This window comes from Ictidomys tridecemlineatus, chromosome 1 (genome assembly GCF_052094955.1).
Source record: "Ictidomys tridecemlineatus isolate mIctTri1 chromosome 1, mIctTri1.hap1, whole genome shotgun sequence".
Classification (NCBI taxonomy): Eukaryota; Metazoa; Chordata; class Mammalia; order Rodentia; family Sciuridae; genus Ictidomys; species Ictidomys tridecemlineatus.
Window position 1 is genome coordinate 158,813,717 of NC_135477.1, and position 22,379 is coordinate 158,836,095.

Consider the following 22,379-nt stretch of genomic DNA (forward strand, 5'->3'; position numbering starts at 1 on the left):
GAACTTCTATGTCTGGGAAAAGAGATCAGCTTTCTGTGGTTGTGAAGCAGTTTTTGTTGTGTACTCAGTAGGGGCAGCTTGTGGATTGATGCTAACAAGCGGATGTTCTCATTTTCTCTTGCAAGCAAGGAGCAGCCCTGGATGCTGCTGCAGTGGAGCGCAGCTTCTAAATATAGCCTGTCGTGCTCACGAGGCCCTGGTGACTGTCTCTGCCAGCTGCAGGCACCTTTCTCAGGCCTCACTAGGAGTGCATGTGGAGCCCAGGTGGGCTGTGCCTGCCTCTCTGCTCTGTTCAATGGCTGCTGAGCTCCATGGAGGCCACCGGCAGCAGGCGCTGGGCCCTCAGCCTTCGGGGCCTCCGTGTTCTTCCTTGTAGAAAGCATTTCCAAACAGCTATGAGTGAGGCGCTGCTCTTGGCTTCATTACTTAATCTGTTTACTGTTTTCTTTTTTCTTTAGGCTTTGGATTAATCAAACTCGATTTGAAAACAAAATCTGAGAATGGATTGGTAAGTTATCCAACTCACATGGAACATGGGTATTTATTGTTGATTGGCAGATAGCTACCCTGTGCTGAGTGGCAGAACCAAAAGCTCCTTTTTGGATTGTGTCAGTTTTGAGGTTGTCACTCATTGCATCTGTGTGTAATGGGTGGTCCAGGGAACTATGCCCAGAGGCCCCCCGTTTAGCAGCTGTTAATACAGGAAATGGCAATGGTTTCATTTGACGCTTCCCTTTCTGTCTCCCTCCCTCCCTTCTTTCCTTCTTATGTTGGGGATCAGACCTAGGGCCTCCAGTGTGCTAGGCAAGCATTGAACCACACTCCCAGACCCTTCCTTGTGTTTCTTATTTTAATATCAACCTGTGTTTAATGCCATATGATTCTTTTAGAAACAATCTTAGTAGTCCCTTTTAGATTGTGTGTGTAGTCATGACTGGAAAGGAGATTTGGGTTGAGTTGCTGCCCTTGGCTTCATTACTTAATCTGTCAACTTCAGCCCATTGCTTCTTCTCTGAATGAGGCAGGAGATAGGAGGGAAGGGAGGCCTTCTTGGCCAGACTTAAGAGTAAGAGGGGAGGAAGGAATCTGTCTCCTGACAAAGCATTCCCCATAACTCCTCGAGGTAGCACAGACTCTTTTACGCCTCTGTACATTTTAAAGATCTAATTGAATTGTGAGATTAGATGTCGCCTGCCCACACTTCAGGTCTCAACTGTTGCATGATGGCCTGAGTGGTACCAAGGACATGGTGGGCTGCAGGTTGTGACTCTCCCTCTCTTTTGAAGGAATTTACGAGCTCAGGCTCAGCCAACACAGAGACCACCAAAGTGACGGGCAGCCTGGAAACCAAGTACAGGTGGACTGAATATGGCCTGACATTTACAGAGAAGTGGAACACTGACAACACACTAGGCACTGAGATCACTGTGGAAGATCAGGTAACAGCCCCTGTGAAGGGACGTGGGTTTCATTCATTCACACCTGCCGGCCTGCCCTGTGACTAAACCTGGTGGCACATTTCTTTTTTGTTCAGCTTGCACGTGGACTGAAGCTGACCTTCGATTCATCCTTCTCACCTAACACTGGGTAAGACTCTCATTTCTTCCCTGTGAGGGCTTTCTATGGTATTAGGGGACCTGAAAGCCTTTTGAGACAAAGGTTTTTGAGAACGGGGCTGACGTTACCTATAAGGCAGCCTCCAAGACATAGAGATACAAATTCTCTGGTTTTCATTTGGTTTCAGGACACATCCACATCCATCCATTAATGAGCACTTTTTAATTTAGAAATGGTTTTTACCCAAACCCAGGTCTTGGTGTACCTGTCCTTGACCTTGTACTCATCTGGGGATCTGAGGGTGTCCAGGCCAGGCTGCTACCCTCCTCCTCACCACAAGGAGCTTCCTTTTTAATGGAGGATGAAGACTCGTGTTTAGCAGTGTTTTTGAATAAGATTCTGTACTATCCTGTACTTCTGGCTGCAGGCTACAGAATGTCTGCTTCAGTAATGCTGTTTCATATGGCAAGCCTGCTAGTAATTGTAAATGGCTAGGGCCACAGGGCAGCAGGTGATATTTGGAAGGAACGGCTAACTGACCAGTGTTGCCAGCCCATTTGTTGGGTGCTAGGGGTCTTTTTCTCCACTGAGACCTTTTGGGCTTGACTACAAGAGAGCTCCTGAGGCTGCACTTTCCATGGTGGGACCCTCTGGTAGGTTTGTTGGTTCTTAATGCATCAAATTAACTTGCCTCAGCTCCAGAGTGCCTGAGTGGCTAATAGGAACTGTTCTCTTCTGGAATACACACCTGTTCTTCCCCCTCCAGTTGAGGTGGGTCCCCTCAACTGGAGGAACATTGTTTTTTACACTGATGATGGGATCAAAGGCACGTACTGAATTTAAGTTTTTAATTTTTAAGTTGAACGATTTCTTTGGTAACAAGATACATAAAATTCATCATATTCATTGTCTATTGTTCATTGGCATTATGAATTTCATTTTTTGCCATTCCATGTTATCTTCTTTTTTTCTTTTCTAACAAATGCTTATTCGAAAAAGCATCCACTAACGCCATGCTGTGCGAGGTATGGGGTGACCACAAGCAACTAGATTGGCTGACATGATTCCTTTTCCCTGGAAATAAGACCTTCTTTCTTCTTCTTCTTCTTTTTCTTCTTCCTTTTTTTTTTTTTTTTTTTTTTAATGGTACTAGGGATTAATCCTACCTAGGGGTATTCTACCACTGAGCTACATTTCCAGCTTTTAAAATCTTTGTTTTATTTTTAATTAATTAATTATTTCTTCTTCTTTTCCTTCTCCTTCTCCACCAGAGATTGAACCCAGGGGCACTTAACTTCTGAGCTACACCCCCATCCTTTTTATTTTTTTGAGACAGGGTCTTGCTAAGTTGCTGAGGCTAGCTTTAAACTTGTGATCCTTCTGCCTCAGTCTCCCAAATTGCTTGGATTATAGATGTGTGCCTCTTTGCCTGGTTAAAATTTTATTTTGAGTCAGAGTCTCACTAAGTTGCCTGGGCTGGCCTCAGAATTTGTGATTGTCTTGCTTCAGCTTCCTGAGTTGCTGGGATTATAGATGTGTGCCACCATGCCCCACTGAAAAGGCTTTTTGTAAGATGGTTTTGGATGATTGGTCAGGAGCTGTTTAACTCTTGTCCCCTTCTCTGCCTTGATTCCTCCTGCCAGGAGCATTGCCTTTTTGCTGGTCCACTTCCCCCGGGCATCATGCCATCATACCAGGGAGCAGTTATCCACAGAGATCCTCTGACGGGGTGAGGGGCTGGAGGACAAGACCACATGCCTGAATTTGCTGCGTGGACTTTGCTTGCTGCTCTAAGATAGCACACTTTGGGTTTTTCCATGACCTTTGGGGAGGTCTGCAGAGAAGAGGTTTGTAGCAAGTCTGAGAGACTTCTCTGCAGACCTCCCCAAAGGGAGGTTTTTACACACACCCACACACGTATGTATATATTTACCCACTGTATTGAGTGACTGACTTGGACCATCTAGGTTTGAGTAAGTACACTCTATGATGTTTGCTAAATAATGAAATTGCTCAATGATGCATTTCTCAGAATGTGTCTTTGTCATTAAACAAGCATGACTGTAATGGTCAGAAGCAGCAAATGAATGTTGCTGTTGTATTATTAATGGTTGTCCCACTGAGGTTTTCTTTCTAGTCCATGAATCAGGATCCTATGTTGCATTTAGTCCTTTGTCTTCTCTAATATGGGCAATATTCTTATCTTTCTTTGTCTCTCTTGACATTTTGAAGAGCAGCCGATTATCTCATAGAATGTCCTTTAATTTGGATCGGCCTTATGTTTCCTCATGATTAAATTCAGGTTATAAACAGGTGTGATGGCAAAGGCCTATAATCCCAGTGACTCAGGATGTTGAGGTAGGAGGCTTGCAAGTTCAAGGACAGTCTTAGTAACTTAGCAAAATCCTCAGCAATTTAGTGAGGACTTGTCTCAAAATAAAAAGGGCCCTTGGTTCAATTGCTGGTACCCCAAACAACAACAACAACAACAAAATTCACATTACACATTTTTAGCAACCATAGAAGTGATGTTGTGTTGTGTCCTCAGTAGATGCTCTCAGGAAGAATATGTCAGTGTGCCTCATTACTGATGAAAATGACTCTGATCATGGTTAAAGTAGTGTTTGCTAGGTCTCTTTACTGTAAAGCTATTGTTCTTTCTCTTTGTAATTAGTAGGTATCTGATGGGAAGATATTTTAAGACCGCAAACATTCTGTTTCTCATCATTGCTTTGGCACAGATAAAAGCAGCCTTGGGTGATTCTTGCCTGTGACACTTCTGTTTGGAAAATGGTGATTTTTTTCTATTCCTATCACTCCTTCACTTATAATTTGGGATCTATTATAAGGAAGAGCTGTCCCTTGTCCCTCATTTACTTAATTGGTTATTTATGTTAGTAATTTATATTAGTATGATTCATGAGTATTTATTTTATGGGTTATAACCCATTGTCTCTTTTATTTTGTTGCTCACATTATCTGAGATGTGGCCATTGGGAGCTCCCTCAGGTTGACACCTTGTGCTTTTGACGAACTCCTCTCATTTTTTTTGAGCTCATCTTTATTTTTGGTTTTAGAAGATGTAAGGGTTCATCTTATATTTGCTCTTACCTGCTATTAACCATTTCTCCAAGGAGACCTGGTTTCTTATATTGGAGAATGGTGTTTAGAAGATAAGGTTGTGGGAACTATGTGTATATTTTCCTGCTGGGTATTTGAGGAAAGTTTTGATGACTCTTGATGAAGGTTGGAGATGAACATTGGCTTCCAAAGCCACTGAGGGGTGCTGCCTGGAAAGCACTTGGCTCCTGAAGATGCTGAGTGTGACCACATCTGGTCCCTAATGCAGATGGCATTAGGGACCAGCACTCATCCTAGAGTATCTGTAACAGATAAAGACTGCTTGCTAACCACAAATCAGAGTCAAGCCTCTCTTGGTGCTTGTCAGATTAGCGCCACTGCTTAAATAGCTTTAAAAAAAACCACAGTGATATTCGAGAATGGAAAGGCTTCACAGCTGTAGTCACTGTGCTAGAAAGAACAGAAACCTTGGTAGAAGCCTGAGCCACTGTCCCAGCCTTGCTCCTTCTCTTGGGGAGCTTGGATCACTGGTCAGGATCCCATGAGACGCTGGGTGCCATGGAAACTAGTGTGAGTGGTGCATACATTGGTCAGAAGCTTTGCCATGGGTACTAAAACTCTGTGATTGACAGCATCTTTTTATCTGATGCTCATAAGATGCCCTATTTCTACATTTCGTGGCCTCCTGTTCTTTTACATGTCAGCCTCTTGATAGTCTTCTTCCTGCAAAGAATAGGCAGACCAGAGTAGGTGGATTTGGAATTTTTCTCATTGAAAGGTAATTTGTTTGTTACTCCTCTTTAAAATGTATAGAAACTGAGGGTAGGAAAGAGGGTGGGATGAGATGGACATCATTACCCTAGGTACATTGCAGGAATGGTTGATTCTACTTCGTGTACAACCAGATAAGTGAAAAATTGTGCTCCAGTTGTGTACAATGAATCCAAGTGCATCCTTCTGTCATGTGTCACTAACTAGAACAAATAAACAAATAAAAATAAATAAACAAAATGTACAGAAACAACTTGAACAGAATTGAGGTCCTAGAGTTTCATTGTCATTTTTTATTTCTTTCAAGTGCTGGGGATTGAACCCAGAGCCTTGTGCATCCTAGGCAGGCACTCTGCCATTGATCTACATCCCTAGTCCCCCAAGTGTCACTTGGGAAGGGTGTTGGCTTTCTGTTCTCATTGAGAACTTGGATTGCTTCAACTTAAGTTTTTTTTTTTAATTATGGGAAATCTCAAATACACAAAATTACACAGAAAAGTATACTAAGCTCTAATCGTTTTCTCATTATTTGCCTTTAATAATTGCCAACCCATGTCATTTTTTATTTAGACAGCCATAAATAACTTCTCTACTCAAATATTACTTAAGTAAGTAACAGCATGTAATTTCATATGTAAATATTATAGTAGGTATTGCTAAATGGTAAGTGTTCTTTCTAAAGAAGTATAACCATTGTCTTGTTATTAACTGAAAAAAGTTAACCAGAATTCCTTTATATTGTCAATACTGAGAATTGAACCCATGGATACTTTAATACTGAGCTATTATCTCCATTCCTTTTTTATTTTTTGTGGCTCCAGGAATTAAACCAAGGGCCTCTCATATGCTAGGCAAGCTCTCTACCACTGAGCTACATCCCCGGCGCAGTCCTTTATATTTTGAGACAGGGTCTTACTAAGTTGCCAAGGTTGGCCTCAACAACTTGTCATTCTTCTGCCTCAGCTTCCTGAGTTGCTGGTATTACAGGTGTGTGCAGCCACACCTGGCTATACTGTCAAATCTTTAGTCTGTTCAAATATTCATGATTTTTGTGACTTTTTTTATATTTATTTTTTAGTTATAGGTGGGCACAATATCTTTATTTTATTATTATTTTATTTTTATGTGGTGCTGAGGATGGAACCCAGTGCCTCACTCATGCTAGGTGAGCGCTCTACCACTGAGTTCCAGCCCCAGTCCCATGACTTTTTTTAATAGAATCAATAATTGTCTAGGGCTAGGGTTGTGGCTCAGCGGTAGAGTGCTCACCTTGCATGTGTGAGACCCTGGGTTCGATCCTCAGCACCACATACAAAAATAAACAAGTGAAATAAAGTTGTTGTGTCCAACTACAACTAAAAAATAAATATTTAAAAAAAGTTGTGTATGTAAAATTGGGAAAATTGTTTAGATGCCTTCTCAGTCTCTTAATTTTCCAATTTTCTTTTTTTCCTCTTGCCACTTATTATAAGGCGATCATTTGTTCTATAGTTCATAGTTACGTATAGACTGGATTTTACTGTGGGGAGCCACAATGATTGACCGCATCCTTCCAATCCTGATGCCTCAGATTCTGACCAACCCCTGCATTCACTGTAGCTTGGGAGGGGTCTAGCTCGGATAGTAAGGGGTCTTCTTTGTGGGGTGTGCCCTAGGGTTGAGTTACACTCACCTGTCCCTTGTAGTCTTGCCTCTTCTGCCCTTTTTTGGATAGAACTTTCTAAGAACAAGAGTCCCCCCAATAAAAGCTCACTTCCAAACGTGTTCCCTCTCTCTCACCAGCCTCTCGTGACTTTCTCTTGCTCTCCCTTTTGGGGAACCTGAGCCTGAGGCTGAGAGCAGGGAAACTGTCCTGAAGCTTGTGTAAAGATAAACTGTGTCTGTGTTTTATCTGGTGTCCCTGCAAATTCATACCAGTGATCTTAAGTTCAGATGCCTGTGCTGGTCGGGGGCAGCACCACTTATTATAAGGAGATCAATTTGTTCTATAGTTCATAGTTACATATAGACTGGATTTTACTGTTTGTATCTCTGTAGTATCATTTAACACATTCATTCCCCTACCCCCATTTTTTTTTTTTGTGTGTGTGTGTGTGTGTGAATTGTTAAGTCTAGAAGCTTTGTCACATTTGGATTCTGTTACGGAGTTCAGGGAATAAAAATAGAGGTAGTGCTGTGTGCTTCTGTTGCCCGTGGGATGTACACATAGGCCCTCTATTTGTATGATGTCAATGTTATTCATAAGCCTACTTTTATAATTCCTCCTTCATTTATTGGTAGAATATTATAATAAAGAGAAAATTCTCATCAACTATTTGGTGACCTTGAGGCATAGTTAGTACTAACTATGATTATTGATTCTTTTTTTTTTTTTATTTTCAGAGTATTAGATTGATTCTCTGAACACCAGAAAATTTTTTGTGTCATTATGAATTCATAGATTAAAAACATACTCAATATGTTTTAATCTACTGCCAATATTATTTTTTTTAAATGTTTTCATTAGTGCATGATATTATTTTTACCAAAGCCCTTCCTTCAAAGCCCCTTCATGTGAGCTCTTCAGTCTTTTTGTTCAACCCTAGGAATGTTTAATCGCTGTGGTAGCTGGTGCAGGATCACCTTATATATTTTCTGCCCAGACTTATAATTGGACATTTCTCAAGGAGCAGTGGTTCCTCAGAGGAGGGAATTAAAAAAAAAAAAAAAAAAATATATATATATATATATATTAATGTCTTTATTTATTTAGGCTGTGCAGTTCCTGCATTCTAAGCAGATCTGATTTCTCCTGTGGTCTCTGCTGAAAATGCAGATGGTCACAGAATGGGGCCATTTTATAGCTGAACAACAGAAACAACCAGATGAACATAGTTCCTATTCTTTTGATAAATTCAATCTTTTTTTCCAACATTTGCTTTTGGTAAAAGACAATATATTTGCTGGTGATATGACCCTTCTTTGGGATTTCTGGTTCTGGAGGAACAGGCATCAGAGGCACTAAACTGGTCATAGACTCAAATGTGGCACCATTAGCCTGGACCTGGGGTCAGGTGCAGCCAACCAGGACTTCTGGCCCCCATGACTTCCGGGCCCCAGCTTCCACATCAGCACCCAGTTCTCTGAATTATATACACAGCAGGGTCTCACAAACATGGCCTTGAAAGCTATCTTACCTTTGTATTCACTTAGAAGGGATGTAGTATTTGCTTTTATACTTACTGGCTGATCCACAAAGAAGATGACCATCTCCTTAAAACTGCTGTTTAGGTAGCTGCCTTCATGACAGAAATATCTTTCCCACAGGTTTGGAAGATAGCAAAGATGCATCTGTTTCATAATTACATAGTAATGCTCTGCCTAATAAATGCTTGTGTAGGCTGCTCCTTAAGCCTAAGGAGAGGAGAGAAAAGAAAGATTACCGAGTGCTTACTTTTCAGGTCCCTCTGCTGTGCTCTCACTTTGTTACTGTGCCTCTGCAGACTGGAGTCCAGTTGAAGAGAGGCCACATCCTGTCCAATGTGACCAGTAACTGCTTACCAAAGACCTGAGGCCCTGACTTCATCTCCACCCCCTCTACCCCATTTAAACTGGGATTAAAAAAAGAAATTTGCATTCCTTGGCATGATGAAACCAAGGTGAGTTAGCTTCTCATTGAAATTTAATCTCTTTTTCTTCAGGAAAAAAAATGCTAAAATCAAGACAGGGTACAAGCGGGAGCACATCAACCTGGGCTGCGACGTGGACTTTGACATTGCTGGGCCTTCAATCCGGGGCGCTCTGGTGCTGGGTTATGAGGGCTGGCTGGCTGGCTACCAGATGAATTTTGAGACCGCAAAGTCCCGAGTGACCCAGAGCAACTTTGCAGTTGGCTACAAGACTGACGAATTCCAGCTTCACACTAATGTGTAAGTGTACATGTGCAGAGTTTGAGTGTGTGATTTTCATTTTTTTTTTCCCTAGACACAATTTCTTTTCTTTTTTTGTACTAGGGGTTGAACCCAGGAGTGCTTAACCACAGAGCCATCTCCCCAGCCCTTTTTATATTTTATTTAGAGATGGAACCTTGCTAAATTGCTTAGGGCCTCACTAAGTTGCTGAGGCTGGCTTTGAACTCCTGCCTTAGCCTCCAAGCTACTGGGATTACAGGTGTGTGCCACTGTGCTTGGCCTAAGTGAAATTTTTTTTAAAAAAATATTTTTGAGTTATAGATGGACAGAGTATCTTTATTTTGTTTATTTATGTGCTGAGAATCAAACCCAATCACTCTTCCACTGAGTCACAACCCCAGTCCCCTAAGTGCAATTTTTAATCACTATAATGAGTGTTTGTTGGCATCAGATGAATCAAATGGCCTCTTGGCATTTTTTCTGTTTCTCGCCCATCTGTTTCCTAAAGTGTCTTAGTTTCTGTTCTGTGAACAGCAAATACTGCCACTGGTACCCAGGATGACTGATTGGTTATAACAAGACATGGTGTCAGTCCAGGGGGTGTCCCTTTCCTGCAGCGTTCTGGACCCTGGAGGTCCTTTCAGTTTTAGTTAACAAAATGGGAGGACAGGATAGGGAAGATGAAGCTCTGTTGCTTGCATAAGCCTGAGGATCAGCTTTCATGCTTAGTGGAATATACACATAGATAGATAGATTAGGAGCTGATTATCTCAGTGGAGTGCAAAGGTCTTCTCTGCATTTTTTTTTTTTTTTTGAGGGGTACTGGAGATTGAACCTGCCCCAGAGGGTGTTTTACCACTGAGCTCCATATTTACTCTTTTTATTTGATTTTGAGATGGGTCTTGCTAAGGCTGGTGTTGAACTTGTGACTCTCCTGCCTCAGCCTCCCCAATAGTTGAGTAGGAAGCATGCAAATCACTGTGCCAAGAATGGTGGGGCATTTAAGTTTATTAATTAAGGACAGTGTGAGGAAGGGAAGAAAGGATTAAGCTTAGTGTTGAGAGAGCTCCTTATAATTAGACTTAAGAGTTGAAATAGAGTCATGATTTAGGTTGAAGCAAACAAAGATTTTTTTTTTTTTTTTTTTTAAAGATAGAAGAGGGGGGAGTGAGAGAGAGAATTTTTTAATATTTATTTTTCAGTTTTCGGTGGACACAACATCTTTTATTTTAATTTTTATGTGGTGCTGGGGATCGAACCCAGCGCCCCGCGCATGCCAGGTGAGCACGTTACCGCTTGAGCCACATCCCTAGCCCCAAACAAAGATTTTAATCATAAAAATATTTTTTTATTAGTTCCGGTGAGGAAGGTACTAGATGAGTACAGTACAAGTTTCTTTCTTTCCACTAGAGGTCACTACAGAAGTTTAATAAGTCACTTCTTAAACTTAAGACCAATTAAGTGGCATTAATGTGTAAAATAATATTATTTGTTTCTTGAGAACTTTTTATCATTAGTTTAAAATTTGAAAATATGAGTCTTTTTTTTTTTTTTGTACCAAGAATTGAACCCAAGTGTGCTTAATCACCAAGTCACATCCCCAGCCCTTTTTTTTTTTTTTTTAAATACTTATTTCTTTTTTAGTTCTCAACAGACACAACATCTTTGTTTGTATGTGGTGCTGAGGATCGAACCTGGGCCGGACGCATGCTAGGGAGCACGCTACCGCTTGAGCCACATCCCCAGCCCCCTCCCCAGCCCTTTTAATGTTTTATTTGGAGACAGGGTCTTGCTAAGTTGCTTAAAGCCTTGTTAAGTGGCTGAAGCTGGCTTTGAACTTGGGATCCTCCTGCCTCAGCATCCTGAGTCGCTGGGATTACAGTTGTGCTCTACTATGCCCAACTAAAAATTTGAGTCTTTTAAAACTAAAAAGTCAGAGGAAAAACTAATAGAGGCAGTTCAGGGATGGCCAGGGAGGCAAGGAGGTGTGATACTGAGGGGCAGCACGAGAGAATTTGACGATGGAATTACTTTCTGTCCCGATTGCTGTGATAGCTACAAAAAAACCTGTGCATCAACACAGGTTGATTCCTTTTTTAAAAAATTGTCCCACTGGGGATTAAACCCTCGACTATTGTACCACTGAGCTCCATCCCCATCCCTTTTTAAAAATTTGGGACAGGGTCTCACTAAGTTGCCAAGGGTGGTCTTGAACTTGTGATCCTCCTTCTTCAGCCTCCCAGAGAGTAGCTGGGATGGGAGGTGTGTACCAACATGCCAGGCTGGTTCATTTTTTTATTAAAGAAAGTAACATACAAAAAAAAAAAAGTCATAGGAAAAATATTAAGGCATTAGAAGTGTTTTTAAATTCAGAATTCTGGCTAGAATGGTAAGTGCTTCCTCAGTTTGGAACTGGGAGTTGGTTCTAGGAGGAACGATGGCTATTGGACGTTTCCCTCATACCTGAACTTTGGTATTTTCAGTAAGGAACAAGTCGACAGAGTTTAGTTTTGTCACTGGCATGGAGGTAGCTGGCCCAGCTTCTCGGGGCTGCCCTGGTGTTGCTGGAGGTCAGATGTGGAACAGACTTTCTTTGTGCTTCCCGTAAGTAAATGTGAACAGGGAGTTCCCTCTGCTTAATGTTTTAAAAGCTAAGTGTAGGAAAGCAATATTGTAGACCCAGTTTTAGAATATTCTGGAAACTATGGCTTTTTTAAAAAAACACATTTATGCCCAAGAAATTTCCCTATTTGAATATCATACTAAAGCCATTAGAAAATCTATTACTTTCAACAGGCTGCCATTCCGTAGCATGCTTGGGCTTTTGAGGAAGACAGAGTTCCCTGAGAATTTGTGCCTGGGCTCTCTCTGTACTTGCTGGAAACATAGGGTCTGGCTGAGTTTCAGGGGGAAACGTACAGACTTTAGAAGCATTTAGTGCACATCTGCTTCAGGGACAGGGTATGGTGAAGAGCAAAGTGGAATGAAACAGCAAGAATTTGTAGTACTTAAGCCCTTTGCTGGTCCATCTCACCCATGCCCTTTCCACCAGAAGTGCCCAAAGTGATGAAGCAGAACTTTGACATTGATTTTATGTTAAAAATGTTTGAGAGTGTTCAGGCAAACTTGAAGACCAGTTGATGCTTGGAGGATGCTTATCCCCACCCCCTGTTTAAAATTACAGCATTAGCAGGCGTAGTGGTGCATGCCTGTAATCCCAGTGGCTCTGGAGGCTCAGGCAAGGAGGATTGTGAGTTCAAAGCCAGCCTCAGCAACTTGGTGAGGCCTTAAGCAACTTAGAATTTGTCTCTAAATAAGATATAAGAAGGGCTGAGGATGTGGCTCAGTAGTTAAGCATCCCTGGGTTTCATCTCCTAAACACACACACACACACACACACACACACACACACACACACACACATTACACCATTAAATATTTTCTTAAATTTTAATTAAAGGAGTCTGAGCCCATATTTATGAAATCAAATGTACAGAGGTGCTTAGGAAAAGCAGTGGTTCCAGCCTGTCTCCACCTGCTTGCAGTGGCTACTTAACAGTTTATGTTTTCTACGGTTTCTGCTGTAGGAAGGATGCTTCTGACTGGTCCCTGGTATGTACTGTGCATATAAACAATAATCCAAAAGCAGTAATGATAGACAGTGTGCAGACCCCAGGTTGACTGAGAAGGAAAAGTGGACCTTCAGCTCTTCATGTACATTTTATGGATGGCAGTGACCACACAACCATATGCATGCTGTTCTGCAAGTTCTCTGGGTGGGGCAGACTTCCCAGTCAAAGAACTTGAGCAGCGCCCCCAAAAAGGAGGAGGAGGAGGATCTGAATGACTTGGAATGGGGATAGGGAGGGATTTCTAGTACAGTATGTTTGGAAAAGAGGACAGAGTTTGGCCAGGTGGGATTTCATTTAGAATATTTTTGTGAGATAGAAACATTTTGTAACAGCAAGAAACTCCCTTTCAAATCCTGTAGGGCTTTGGATATTGCAGCACTGGGAGGGGGTACCCGGGATTGAACCCAGAGTGTTTAATCACTGAGGCACATCCCTAGCCATTTTTTTTTTTAATATTTAAATATTTTCTTTAGAGAAAATATTTAGAGTTGCTAAGTGCCTCGCTAATCTGCTGAGGCTAGCTTTGAACTCTTGATCCTCCTGCCTCAGCCTCCTGAGCCTCTGGGATTATAGAGTGTGCACTACTGCCCCAGCAATTTTGTTTTCTTTGATAATTTGGAATTCTATTGGTCATTCATCAAATTTGTGAATAATATCTGGTAATTTTCTAAACTATTAATATATATTAGCCTTAAGATGCTGATTCATTTGAATTTTCTTATAATATTGAATTCTGCAAGTTCACTATTAAAACTATTTGTTGTGTGATGTGAATTTATTATACATCTAAAAGTTAGGTAAAATTTGATTTTTTGGGGCCGGGATGTAGCTCACAGGTAGAGAGCTTGCCTAGATTGTAAAAGGTTCTAAGTTCAATTCCCCAGAACACCCCAAACAAATAAACAAATCCATAAAATTACAAGACAAACAACATACTGGGAAAAAAAAACAAAACTCTTGTTTAAATTTTTTTTTATTTTTGTTTCGTTGATACTAAAATTTATATAACAAATGAAGTTTGAAACTTAAAAAACCTAAATGATAAAAAGTCAAGATAGTTAACTATCATTGATAGGTCTGTAACCATCATCAGAAACTTTACATTTAAGAACCAAGCTGTTTAAGAGTCTGTCAGTCAGATGCTATCCATTAAACTGCCTTCTATAATCCATAATTCTTTTACTTTCTTTAAAAAATATTTTAAGTTGTAGATGGACACAATAACTTTATTTTATTTATTTATTTTTATGTGGTGGTAAGGATCAAACTTAGTGCCTTACACAAGCTAGGCAAGCATTGTACCACTGAGCCACAACTCCTGCTCAAACCTTTACATTTTTTAACTCAAAGACAAATATGTAAGATTTATTAACTTTTTTATTTTCCAAAAGTTCTCAGAATGATCAGAATCATCCTACATGGAAAAAAACCACAGTTGGGAAGTCTATTTTCCACAAATGAACCCCTGCTTATATTGTGAGGTAGCAATCAATGACTGAATGGACATCTGTGGTGTCCTACTCACAAACGTTCCCTCTTCACGCAAAGAGCATAAACAAAGAGGGGTCAAAGAGTCCACCTTTCATTGATTCATTGACTTCTGGTGTTTGTGTAGCATGTTAAATGCATGATTTCAGTTTAATAACAACAAAATAACCAATATTTAGTCTGAAAAGTAATTATGTTCCCCATAGCAGATATTGGCAACTTCTAACACAATCTCTAGGAATAATTCAAAGTCCTGAACCATGTTTAGAAAAACATTTTTAGCAGTCTGTGCAGGATTTAGTCCCATTTCATCATTGATGATATTTGTGCTGTTGTTGCAGGAACTTTAAATTCTGCTCCTGCAATTTGTGTGTGTGTGTGTGTGTGTGTGTGTGTGTGTGTGTGTGTGTGTGTGTGTGTATGTGTGTGTGTGTGTGTGTATATACCAGGGATTGAATTCAGGTACCCTTGACCACTGAGCCATATTTCCAGCCCTATTTTGTATTTTATTTAGAAACAGGGTCTCACGCCATTGCTGAGGCTGGCTTTGAACTTGCAATCCTCCTGCCTTAGCCTCCCGAACCTCTGGGATTACAGGCATGTACCATTGCACCCTGCTTCTGCTGCTGCAACTTTTAAGACTGCTGTGAAAGGATCATTCTCAGAAACATTGAGAACTTTGTACAACAGGGGCAGTTCTGATATCAGCATGATCTTAAAGGAAACCTTTGACATGGTGGAACAGGTCTGAACAGATACCAGACACCAACTTGGCCATAGCCCCACTCCCTCTGCAGTGAGGAAATGTTTCTTCCCGTCCCATTTTTATGATAGAATCATTTATAAAAGTAATGACAAGAGCAACAGAAAAAATAAATCACTCAATCCCAGTGTCCTTGTTGTTGCTTCTATTTTAAAGAACATTTGGAAGCAAACTTCAGGTTCTTGACAGCTCTAGTAGTTGACTGGACTGCCTTTGGGTGTTCCCAGTGACGGTTGAAATAGCTCCTACTTTCTGAGCCTTCCTGACTCTGGTATGTTTCCCATTCTTATTAGGCTTATTATAATTTAATACCTTTTTTTTTGAAATTTGGTGATCTTCTCCATACCAGTGATGGATTCTGTGCATTTCCAGCATCCCTGCTTTCTGGTTGATAAGGGGCAGCTCTGCATGGACTCTTGCCCATTCTCTGGGCAGCTTGGCATCTGTGTTGTACTTATTTGCAGGAATGACGGGACAGAGTTTGGTGGCTCCATTTATCAGAAGGTGAACAAGAAACTGGAGACGGCTGTCAATCTTGCCTGGACAGCAGGAAACAGTAACACTCGCTTTGGAATAGCAGCAAAGTATCAGATTGACCCTGATGCCTGCTTCTCGGTGGGTACCTGTGGAATCCCACAACTCTCAAGATTGTTGGCGTTTTGTACTTCCACTTAGAGATTTTCTCATTATGAAAAGAGTTCCACATGAGTATAATTATAATAGCAATAGTGCTTACTGTGGATTCGAGGCATTGTATGGAACCTTTTACCTGTGAATTATTGCATTTAATTCCAGTTACGATAGATACTGACTTGCTTTTTTAAAGTCATCTCTGTTTTTACAAATGAGGAACTTAGAGAAGCTGATTAAGTTGCTCAAAGGCACTCCAGCAGGAAAGAACTGAATTTGACCAGACAGTCTCGCTATGAGCTTCTTCCTTTAACCAGTTCCTGTTCCATAACACAAACTGTAAAAGGGAGCACCCTTTTACAGTTTGTGTTATGGAACAGGAACCGGTAGGGCTTTAAATGTTTATTTTCACTCTCATTTTCCATTTCTTGTTTTTAGTTCTTGCAGTGCACATTAAGAAATCAGTGGTCAGTTGGTGTCTTTTTGGTTTTGCTCTTGAGTCCTTGAATTGGTGCACAGTGTTTGCAGTAAATTCTGTTGGGCTCATTTCTGTGGGTCACGAGGCATTGTAGGCTCTACTGTTTTTGGGGTGGAATGAGGAAGTTTCATGTTGAAGAATGGTTTCCGCTGGTTTGTATAATTTACAGACAGTCCATTTAAAATCTCCTGAACAGGGAATTGAATTTGGCTCTCTTAACATTAGGCACATTAAAAACAAGGGAGAAAGGACCTCATTGTTTGGAAGTTATGAACAAAAAGAAAGAGTTATAAGGGACAAAGCCTGCCAACAGCCTTCATTCTTTCTGCTTTGTTCTTATGAAGAATGCTAGAGTTCCTAACAATTCAAGCAGGAAGACACATTACCTACATTTGAGATATTTCATATTTAATTTAATGAATCCTGTAAATGAGGCAGTTATGAAAAAAGATGATTTGATTCTGATGCCCTGGGTTGGTTGAATAAAAATCTCTAATTACCCATTTTGAAGGTGGAAGTATGAAACACTTAGCTTTTCATGTGCTCTTATCTTTTTTCTATCTAGGCCAAAGTGAACAACTCCAGCCTGATTGGTTTAGGATACACTCAGACTCTAAAGCCAGGTATGTGTTGCTTGTGGGTGATGTCAGTTCTCAGTCTTAAGAAAATTGTGATGCTAGCTTGTTGATTTATTCTGTGGCTTATAAAATGCCTATATAGGACATTATAAAAGTGTGTGTGTAAAGTTTTATGATTAAATGTTTATAAAGGAACTGCAAATTTAAAACATTTGGAGAATTTGAAAAGTAGTAATCAGGAGGAAAAAAGGCTGAGATTAACATATGTTACAATTTTGGTTACTTTCTTCCATCTTTTTTTCCAGTGTATATAAATAATGATATTTATTTCCAGTGTATATAAATAATGATACTAGCCTATAAATCATTCCTATTGTAGAAAGAGAAACAGGAAAAGTGGTTTGCAGATTGTCTTCAGTATAGTCTGCTAGATGTATGAGCTCTAGGAGATAATTCCACCTTTCATCTTGGGAAGGCTGGGTTTATATGATGTTAGAATAAAGTTATTCCTGGGAAAATCAGCCCTTTAGATCTAAGATTACAAGCTACTCTTGGGAAAATCACTTGGGGGTGTGTGCGCGTGCATGTATGTAGGCATGCTATACATGTATGCATGCTGTGGAGGTGAGTGTAAGACTTCGGGACTGATTTGGGTAGGGATTCTCTTTCAAGGCACCGTTGTTGAAGAAGCCTACTGTGCAGTAGATAGACTTCTTGTAGCGGGGGGATGATGAGAGGAGAAGGAAGTAGAGTTCCAGGGTAGATTTAGACAGGCCTTCTGGTCTGTGGAATAATGGTAATTTTGTTGTATAAGCTCACTGTAGGCTACAGATTCTGAATTTGGTGTTAACCTTTCTTCCCTTTTCTTTCTTCCGTCCTTCCTCCTTTCCTTTTCCTGCTGCAGGTATCAAACTGACACTGTCAGCTCTGCTGGATGGCAAGAATGTCAATGCTGGTGGCCACAAGCTTGGTCTAGGACTGGAATTTCAAGCATAAATGAATACTGTACAATCATTAATTTTAAACTATTTTGCAGCATAGCTACCTTCAGAATTTAGTGTACCTTTTAATGTTGTATGTCTGGGATGCAAGAATTGCTAAAAATCATGTTAGACCTCCAGGTGAAAGAGGATTCAGCTTTAAAGTGTTACCATTTCAGAGGTACAGAAGAAATCGAGTCCAAAAAAAGGTCCTTTCAGCTGTAGACTTGTGTGTGTGTGTGAGGGACTTGGTGACCCCTCTAGAGATGCCAGGTTTACTTTTTTTTTTAAATCTAGAAATGGCTGCAAATGGAAGATGATAATGTATAGGCACTTTGTAAATCTGTATTGAGTAAATGAATGGAATTGTGACTTCCTGAAAATCAAACCTTGGTTTCCTAACCCTAATTGATGAGGAGCTCATTGCTTGGTGGTGTGTACAAACTCATCTGAAAGGGACTTTTTTAGACAGACCTTCATAACCTTTTTCCACTCTAGCCCATCGTCACCTCTTTTACACCAAAAGTAGTCTGCAGGGTGTGGTCACTGTTTCTTTTTCGTGCCATTTTGGAGTGGAGAGGGTGGACATGATGAAGCCAATAATTCAGGACTTAATTCCTTTTTGTGTTGTGGTTTTCCTGCCCTTGCACCAGTGTCTGAAATAGCTTCCAGGAGCTCCAGCTATAGGCTGGGAAGAGTCTGCGTGATTGTAATCACACAGTGACAACACTAGGAATCTAAATTGGACTTCTGTTATATTCTCACCACTCAATTTATTTTTTAGCAGTTTAATGGGTACATTTTAGAGTCTTCCATTTTGTGTGGAATTAGATCCTCCCCTTCAAATGCTGTAATTAACAACACTTAAAATAAAACTTGAATAAAATATTGAAACCTCCTCCTCCTCCTATTGTCCTTATTAACAAAAATGTATATGAGGGGCTGGGGATGTGGCTCAAGCGGTAGGACGCTTGCCTGGCATGCGTGCGACCTGGGTTTGATCATCAGCACCACATACAAACAAAGATGTTGTGTCCGACGAAAAACTGAAAAATAAATATTAAAAAAATTCTCTCTATCTATCTAAAAAAATATATATATATATGAAGAGGGCACTTGTTTAGATTTGTTCTTTGTCCCCTTGCTCTGTACTGTGTGTGTGTGTGTGTGTGTGTGTGTTTTATTAGTTTTCTCTTGCTATATGACTATGGACTTAACAGCTTAAAAGAACATTCATTTCTGTCACAGTCTGCAGATCAGAAGAACCCTGGCACACCTACCTGGGCTCTCTGCTCAGGTTCTCACAGTGTTAACCAGGCTATGTTCTCATCCCAGCAAGAGGCTTGTGGTCCTTCTAAACCTACATAGATGTGGTAGATTCAGTTATTTTTGCTTGTAGGATAGAGGTCTGAATTTCCTTGATGGCTGTCAGCTTGGGTTCACCCTCAGTACTTAGAGGTTACCAGCATACCTTACCACATGGTCCCCTTCATCTCCAATGCCAGGGGGAAAAAAAACCCCCAAAAACTCTCATGTCATATTCATCTTACACTTCAAATCTCTTCCAGGAGATCCCCATCCCTTTCAAGGTCTTAGTGGATTAGGTTAGGCCCACTGAGAGTAATGTTTTCATAAATTTAACTGTGGGGTAAAGTAACCTAAGCATAGATAAAATACCATCATATCCACAGATTTTTCCCTGTGGGTCATGGAGGCACTCATTTTGGAGTTTTTCCATATATTTGTGTGTGTATGTGTGTGTGTGTGTGTGTGGGGGGGGGTATAACTTTATTATGGTGGATAATTCACACAAAAAAGTGTAATGAACTATCCAACTTAAGCAAATACAAACATTTTCCCCACTGATTGTTTTTTTAAACAGAATTTTTTTTTGTTGTTTAATAGTGACATTCAAAACAGGTATCAGATTTATTTTTAACATTTTGTGTAACTGATTACACAGAACTGTGGACCTTAGTGTTTGTCATACTATCTTCATCAGGTTTACAAGGACTTGCAACTTGTTTCTAAGTAAATGTTTAGAATTTTTCCAGAGATTCTGGTAAACAGGTTGCTGAGTGTATCCGGACAGGTGCCAAGTATAGTATTAAATATTTTGAAGTGTATAACTGCCCTCAATATGAGGGAACATTTTGCTCACCAATTACTTAATAAGTGTCTGCCTATTTTGTATGCTGTGCATTGGAATATCCTATGCAAAAATGAAAATGTCTTGAGTATATAATATTAGTTAAGAGAACTGGAAACAATCTGTTATGAAGACAAAGGTTCAGAGGATTGAGGTGTGTTTATTACAGGAAAAAATCCTATTTAAATCTGAAGCAATTTCTAAACAAGCAAGAGCTAGGATTGAGAGGTTTAATTGTTAAACTGTTTTCTTAAAAAAAAACACAAAACAACAAAAACTTCATTTATTATTTTTGCAGTACTGAGGTTTCCATTCAGGGGCTTGAGCATGTTAGACAAGAGATCTACTATTGAGTTACACCTCAGCCGGCCCCCAGCGGCCCCCCCCCCCCCCCCCCCCCGGGTTTTTATTGGTACTGGGGACTGAACTCAGGGACACTCAACTAGGAGCCACATCCCTATTCCTATTGTGCATTTTATTTAGAGACAGTGTCTCACTAAGTTGCTGAGGCTGGCTTTGAACTTCAATCCTCCTGTCTCAGCCTCCTTAGCCGCTGGGATTACAGAAGTAGGTCACCATACCCAGCATCCTTGGCCCTTTTTATCTTTTGTGTCAGTAGTACTAGGGGGTGGAACCCAGGGCCTTGTACACGCTAGGTAAATGCAGTATGTAGAGCTCATCCCTAGCCTGAGGGATGTTTTCTGTACTCACTGGAGTGAAAGCTCCTGGGCACTGTGGGGGTGGGGGGACTGTGTGCTTTGGCTAACTTGGAAGTTTTGTAATAAGGGCACCATTCCGCCTATATGGGCTTGTGGTGGACTTTGGAAAATAATGAATGGCTTCTTAGTTTTCTTAACACAGACTTAAGTGTTTCTGAGCTGTCTCTGGAGCCAGATAAATGCTATGGGAAAAACAGATTCAGAACACAGGCCCTTCTCTACTCTAGAGGCAGTTCAGCCGTCTCTGGGGACAGCAGCAATCTTCTGAGGGAGTCACAGACAGTGGTGAAACTGTGGACACAATAAATGTCTTTATGCCATGCTAACTTTCTTGACAATTAATCAAATAGGACCTTTATAAACTGAAGCCTATAGCTGTTTATTAAGGAAATATTCACAGAAGGAACACACAGACCAACGCATTATGCCAAGGCCGAAGTGAACTTCCTGGAAGTTTCTAAATTTGCATTTTCATATACTGGGGGTTTTGTATTTTAACTTACAAAATTTAAAAAGTAAAAAAGTGGGGCTTGGGATGTGGCTCAAGCGGTAGCGCGCTCGCCTGGTGTGCGTGCGGCCCGGGTTCGATCCTCAGCACCACATACCAACAAAGATGTTGTGTCCACCAAGAACTAAGAAAAAAAAATAAATGTTAAAATTCTCTCTCTCTGTCCCCCTCTCTCTCTCACTCTCTCTTTAAAAAAAAAAAAAGTAAAAAAGTGTATTTTAGGAAATCTGGAAGCTCTTCACAATGGTAACCCCTCACCCCTACTTCTAGCTACCTTCTCTGTTTCTTTACCTTCTTACGCTTCCCGCTGTCGTCTCCCTCCCAATAAACTTTACAAAGGCTTTGTGGTTCATTTTGTTTTCTGCTGTACCCTGAAATATGGAGAAGTGCTAAATATTTGTCGAAATAATAAATGATTGTGGGAACGATAATAATAAAATAATGTTTACCACCCACATATGACCACTATACCATTCTCGTTTCCATTGCCTTTGGGAGGTGGGGGAGTTCACTTTCATGATCAGTCTACTTGAAACAGCGACATTTTTCTTCAAAAAATGTTTTAAGTGGATAAAAAAAAAATTGTGGCAGCTATACACAATGGAGTATTATGCAGCACTAAGAAACGACAAAATCATAGAATTTGCAGGGAAATGGATGGCATTAGAGCAGATTATGCTAAGTGAAGCTAGCCAAGCCCTAAAAAACAAATGTCAAATGTCTTCTTTGATATAAAGAGAGCCACTAAGAATAGAACAGGAAGGAAGAGCATGAGGAAAAGACTAACAGTAAACTAAGACGAATGGGGGGAGAGAAAGGAAGAGAGAAGGGAAAACATATGGAAATGGTAGGAGACCTTCAGTGATACACAAAATTATAAGAGGTTATGAGGGGCAAGGGGGTGGGGGGAAAAAGGGGAGAGAATTGAACAACAGCAGAGGAGGTAGAGAGGGAAGAAAAAAAATGTTTTAAACCCTCTTATTGGAAGCATGGTACTCCGACAAGCGGGAGGCAGCGAGGGGCTTGCCCTGGCCCTCTTTAGGACCTTCCTCACCCCATCCTTAATGCGCGGCAGAGCACAGAGATAAGCTCAAGAGGCAACTCCCACCACCTTTTCTCCTTATTCCTGTTTCCAGATGCTACGTCATCGCGCTG

General features: G+C 40.7%; 1 protein-coding gene across 2 annotated transcripts in view; it reads left to right on the forward strand.

The window, feature by feature from the left end:
• Vdac1 (voltage dependent anion channel 1) overlaps positions 1-18,746 on the forward strand; it is a 29,904-nt gene extending 11,158 nt beyond the window's left edge. For both annotated transcript variants that reach the window (XM_078050643.1, XM_005335751.4), the window contains exons 3-9: positions 459-508; positions 1,287-1,439; positions 1,535-1,587; positions 9,090-9,317; positions 15,647-15,797; positions 16,856-16,913; positions 17,773-18,746. In XM_078050643.1, coding sequence (XP_077906769.1) covers positions 459-508; positions 1,287-1,439; positions 1,535-1,587; positions 9,090-9,317; positions 15,647-15,797; positions 16,856-16,913; positions 17,773-17,864 — 785 coding nt within the window. In that variant the 3' untranslated portion in view covers positions 17,865-18,746. The remainder of the gene's footprint in view (positions 1-458; positions 509-1,286; positions 1,440-1,534; positions 1,588-9,089; positions 9,318-15,646; positions 15,798-16,855; positions 16,914-17,772) is intronic.
• The last annotated feature ends 3,633 nt before the right edge of the window (positions 18,747-22,379 follow it).